The sequence below is a fragment of the Gavialis gangeticus genome, unplaced genomic scaffold (assembly GCF_001723915.1).
Source record: "Gavialis gangeticus isolate Ggan-Ray unplaced genomic scaffold, GavGan_comp1, whole genome shotgun sequence".
NCBI lineage: Eukaryota > Metazoa > Chordata > Crocodylia > Gavialidae > Gavialis > Gavialis gangeticus.
In genome coordinates this window covers 500,033-505,894 of record NW_017729015.1, presented here as the reverse complement: position 1 = coordinate 505,894, position 5,862 = coordinate 500,033, and the positions used below count along the sequence as shown (strand labels likewise).

The following is a 5,862-nucleotide window of genomic DNA, read 5'->3' as shown; positions in this document are numbered from 1 at the left end:
GATGGGTAGTACTATAACATTAAAATGCAAATAGGTGTTTATTAAGAGCTGTTATTTAGCAACTTGAATAATTTGCTATATGAGAAGTCTGACCAAGAGGAAGGGTCAAATTTAAAGGTAATATAAATTCATACTGAAATACAATATCGTAAAACCCTTGTTGGCTAGTGTCAAAGCTCTTTAGACCTGTAGCATTCAAAGTAAATATTTTGCTTTCCCCATATGGAAAGTAGTGAAGAGTCTCTGAGTGTCTGATGGCTCTTGCTCCAATGTCTTTGGCAGCTAATACATAAACAAAGTGTGTGGATATTAAACTAAAGAGGTGACCTCTCTATGGCAACTAGGAAGACAAATCTTGAAAACATAACCATTAAATCACAAACCCTTGTTTTTCTTCTCTCCCCCTCCCCCTTTGCCAAATTCAGCTACAAAGGAAGCAATTTTAAGCCCAGCTTGTGTGGCAGAACCCTTCAGGGCAGTTTTTCCCACAGATATGTGACACAATCAATGGAGATGATCTTACCTTTCATCCTCTTTAATGCTTTGTGTGATAGCCTGCAATGAAGTTGGAGTTGTATATGTTGCCTGGTCTACTGTTCAAAAGCTTAAGTGCCAGTAAGAACAGCTGCAGTTTCCCTCTTCTATACAGTTTAGTTAAGCGCTTGCCTTTCAATGTCTCTCTGGTAGAAAAAAAATCCTTGTCTTGCTTCCTCATTCATTCATGGCTGTGGCTGGTGAAATCAACCAAATTGTACCAATCTACCCCAGAGTTCACAGAAAGCTGGATTCTCATTGCACATCTTATCCAAAAGAAATGCTGCAGAAGTCAAATAGCTGAGATAGGAAAATTCCTGATTATTTTTTAACAGGCTGCATTATACTTATGCTACAGTATCAAATGCATGATAATCATAGAAAAGTAGGGCTGGAAGGGACTTCTAGAGTTCATCTAATCCAACCCCTTGCTTAAGGCAAGATCATCCCTGTCCAAACCATCCCATACAAATCCTTGTCTAACCTATTATTAAAACTATATCATCAACTCTATTGCACAACTGCACGGCATGGTACCCTAGCTTGCCACAAGTAAAACAGTAGGACAGTGGATAACTATATAAAACTTGAACTGAAAACTTATTCATATTTCAATACTCCTTTTAAAACAGTATGACCAAGAACTGATTGAAGGATTATAATTTTGGTTACAGACAGTGCCATTTGTTAGCCCTAATATTGGTTCATATTCTTGACGTGCTGGAAAAGAAAGTATGTAATTTTCATGAGCTGTGCCATCATATATAAATAAAAAATCTGAAGGGCAAGAGTTTCAACCCCAGTGAGATCAGAAGTAATTCAGAAGCTAATGTATTAGGATGTGGGGGGCTAGAAAGGGGAGGGAACAGGCTAAAACCAACCTGGGAAGCACTAATACTGAGGAGGAAATTATAACATCAAACTAGAAGCAGCCTTGCAAGGTAGTACAGTCACAAGTAACACCATGCACAACAAAATTGCATGATGGAGCATGGAGGTAGTTGCTGTTGACAACCCCAGGCAGTTCTATAACTGTCGTTGGAACACTGTTTTGGCTGATGTAGTTCTCTACATGAATTGTTGAGGTTTTTTTCTCCAATCTCCCTTTATTCTTAAAGCTGAAGGTAGTAATTTGACAAGAGAAGGCTGGGGTTACAGATTCCTACCTTGACTAAGACTTGAAGGGGGCAGGAGAGACAGTTATATTAACAAGATGATGATATATTAGATGATATGACTAGGTGTAATAAACTGCTAGAATCTAGTACTTCGCAGTTCATCTTCAGAAAAGCATAGAAAGCTTCATTAATTTAGACTGAAAACTAGACTGAAACAAACAAAATAACCCTACTATAGAAATTATCTTTATTGTGTAGATAGATTGGATGACTAAATAGTCTCCTCCTGAACATTTTTGAACACTGGTACCAGAGGTCTCTTGCAACTCATTGTACTGCTGAGGGACATTGAATTATAATGTTAGTGAATTGTAAACATTTGAACCATTTGTTTGTTTCTCTTCAATTCTTCAGCGTCAACAGAAACTTCAGAAGGAACGTTTAATGAATGACTTCTCTGCAGCTTTAAATAACTTCCAAGCGGTACAGAGAAGAGTGTCAGAGAAAGAGAAGGAGACTGTAGCCCGGGCAAGAGCTGGCTCTCGTCTCTCAGTAAGTGTCTTGAAAGAAGTTCTGTAGTAATTCTGATGAGTTCTGAAATCTTTACTGAGGCGTCTTGATCTTGTCTACTTGTCTACAGACTTTATTTTTCACGTGGGAAATGAGCAGAATTGAAATGACCTCCCCAAGATCATGTGGGAGGTTGAAGTGGTAGATTCTACTACAACCAGTTCCTGATTTCTGGTTTTGAAGTCCCTTTACTAGCATGTCAGTGTCTTGCAGGTCTTTCCTGTATAGGAGCTTCATTGCTGTTGGAGTCAAAGTTCTATTCAATAGTTCATAACTATTTTGCTGTGGCCCCAAAGTGTGCAGGTGAGGCCTTGGTGCTTTCTGTATTCTGAAGCACTTGCAGTGCTAGCTGCTTGTGTTTTGATGTTATGCTTGCCAATGTTAGTGGAGGTGGAAAGCCAGAAAGATGAAAATACATTTTGGGAGCTGGAGTGGGGAACCACACACACTTAGGTCTGAAACAATACTGTCCATTATGGTATGTATTGGTCCCCGCCTGTAGAGCTCCAAGCTTCTTGTTCTTCCCCCAAGACCTTTATATCCTGTTACTGCCTCAATACCATTTCAAGTTTCCTCCCTCTGAGGCTGATTAGAACTTGTTCTACTTATTCTGTCTATAGCAGGGGTTAGCAACCCCCAGCACGTGTGCCAGAGCATGGCATGTGTAGGCATTTTGCTTGGCATGCACACCTTGGAGCAGATAGCAGGGAAGGGGCTGGGGCTCTGCTGCCACTACAAGAATTGGGTCCCCTGCATCTCCCCTGCCATCTGCTCTGAGGTATGCCTGCACTGCCAGCAGTGAACCAGGCAGGAGCTCCACATACCTCAGTGCAACTGCTTGCAACTTCCAGGCTACCTGCCACAGCCAGCCTGGGCTCTGGGCAGGCCCCTGCTGCCCGCCACAGAGCTTGGGCTGCTCACAGCAGGTGGCATGGAAGCTGTAAGCAGCTGCACTGGGGTCTGCGGACTCCTGGCCCCGCTTGTTGCCAGTGACGGGTGCATGTGTGCTTCCAGGCAAATGGCAAGGAAGGGGCTGGGGCTGCACTGCCACAATAAGGATCGGGGTCCTAGCAGCTCCCCTGCCATGTGCCTCGGGCATGGCAGCATTTTACAGATCAAAGTTGTAGGTGTTTTTGGCACTCTGCCCAAAAACAGTGCGGATCCCTGGTCTGTTGGTAATCCTTGGATTTATTAAGAAGCAGTTGTAATAATACTGGATAATCAAAGGATTTTCAATCTCTTTCCTGCTTTGCACAATACCTTTGGAATATATACTTGGATCTTTTCCTTTGCTGATATCTATAATCTTCCATTATGCATGGATGGGACTTTCTTATGTACATGGAGAAAGGGATTGACAAGCGGTTACAAATACAGTCAGCTAAAGGGATTCAAGCCATCATGATAAGGGTCTTTAGCTTCACACAGGAAGAGTCCTACCTTGCTATTGTTGGTTTGGTCTGTGGTTTCTATTAGGGCTGTGCGAAAGACCATCATTTCGTTTCGACATTTGTTTCGCCATTTCAAAGGGACAAGTGTTTAGTTTCATTTCAAAGCACTGTCCCATTTTTTGTTTTGTTGAAACTTTCTCTGTTTCAACGCGTTACGACGTTTTGCCCATAGGCTATAATGGGGAATCATGAAAATGCCTAAAACTTTTTCATCCAAATCAGGCAAGAAATGACAATTGCAGGGATGGTAACCCCTTCTGAAGGCATGACGCCTGCAAAGTTTAAAGGAGATAGGTGCAGAGGTTTCTGGGAAACTGTACCTCAAACTCTTCAAAACACAACTCCTGACACTTGCCAGCAGTGGCAGCCTCTTCTCAGCTGGGAGGCAAATCCAGGGGCCTGCACCCCCAGGAGGACAGTGGGGCTGTGCCAGACTCCTCCTGGGAGTGCAGGCCCCCAGAGCTGTGCGCTGGATGAGAAGAGGCTGCTGCTGCTGCCACCTGGGACCAGCACTGGGCACAGCCTGCGCCCAGTGCCAGGGAAGATTACTGCTGCTGCTGGTCCCAGGCAGCAGCAGCAGCCTTCTCTCATCCAGCACGCGGATCCAGGGGTTAGCACCTCCGGGAGGAGTCCAGCTCAGCCCCACAGCCCTCCCGGGGGTGCGGGCCCCTGGATCTGCGTGCTAGATGAGAGGAGGTGGCTGCTGCTGCTGCTGCCACCTGGGACTGGCGCTGAAACCAGGTAAACCCAGCTTCAAAACTCAAAACGTTCAAGTGCCCTCATTTTGTTTCAAAGCAGTTTCAAAGCCTCTTGTTTTGTTTCAATTTCGCTGTTTCGACCTCAAAACGTGTCAAAACAGTTTTGAAACGAAACACCTGGCGACATTTCACATAGCCCTAGTATCTATGGTCTGTAATATTAATGACCCATTCCTTTCTTCTAGGCAGATGAGCAACACAGAGAGGAGCAGCTGGTCTCATTTGATAGGTAACAAGTACTCACGCTCTGGCGATACACTTTATCACTTCTGTTTGTAATTAAAAAGGTGCTAGAGTAAGCCCCATAATGCAACATAATTGAAATCAACACCTAGAGATCAGGCAACCCAATTTTTACAGTAGCTGTAACACATCATTATAATATTCTACTGAATGTGGTAAACTTTTATACCTCAGACGTTTGCAACCTGAATATCAACATATAAACTATTTCAGGACTAAATTGCTCTTCATGACCTTAGCCTTATTTTTCTTTGGCTGTAAATAATGTCGGAGCCTCATAAGCAACATGTTAATCCTAAACAAGGGATTAGGGACCAACTACAAGCATGGGTGGGAGTGGGGAATACCAGTAGAAATAGGTAACCAGACAGTTGGAATTACTTTTAATGCATCTTGGAGACCTCCTACACTTTAATATTTGTACTATAGTTGCTGTCTTGAGCATAATTAGCCCATAGCTTGTACAATGCAGGACTTTTTTTATTATCTTTAGGATTGAAGGATTTTATTAGGAATGAGCTCTCATAGTTCTCCACCCCAGGAGAAATGCTTTGGAAAACTGGGTCAGGATTCTGTCTCTCAATTACAAGTCTCAAGAATACTTCAGTAGATATGTTTCAAAACTTTAGAATGCCAAAATGCACAACGTGATGTTATGTGCATAGACTGGATACAGTTAATATATGGAGCAATGTATGACATTGCCTGTGGGCTAGCAAAAGTTGGGAACCACAAGACTAATGGGCACCAAGAGTTCTGATGTCCGATGTTAGTGGGTACCTTTTGAAGCCAGATCCTTGCAGAACCCTTTTAGTCTGGAATCAGTGACGTGCTTGTAGGCAGCAATATATAAAGACTAGAGGTGCATCAATGCATTGGTCCGTCATATTGGTGCTAATAAAAGGAAAATTGACATTATCGGCAATTGGCTTTTTTTGGCTGATGTGGCCATTTTTTTTAATGCCATGTGCATGCGCCATTGCACAGCATGCACATGGCCAGGAATGCAGCCCAGCAGCTTGGAGAGCAACATCTGGCTGGTAAGTCCACTGGGGGGGAATGGGCATGGTGGGGGTATAGATCAAGGCCTCCACAGTGAGGGAGAGATTGGGGCTGGGGCTGCCTGGGCAGGGGGCAGGGCACAGGATAGAGCTGTGGCTCGTTTGGGGGGGGGGGAGGGTCCTGCTG

The 5,862-nt window shown here is 43.7% G+C and overlaps 1 protein-coding gene across 1 annotated transcript in view; it reads left to right on the top strand.

The window, feature by feature from the left end:
• Positions 1-5,862, top strand: part of STX12 (syntaxin 12) — a 48,269-nt gene that overhangs the window by 26,105 nt on the left and 16,302 nt on the right. The window contains exons 4-5 of the mRNA XM_019512114.1: positions 2,067-2,204; positions 4,617-4,660. Coding sequence (XP_019367659.1) covers positions 2,067-2,204; positions 4,617-4,660 — 182 coding nt within the window. The remainder of the gene's footprint in view (positions 1-2,066; positions 2,205-4,616; positions 4,661-5,862) is intronic.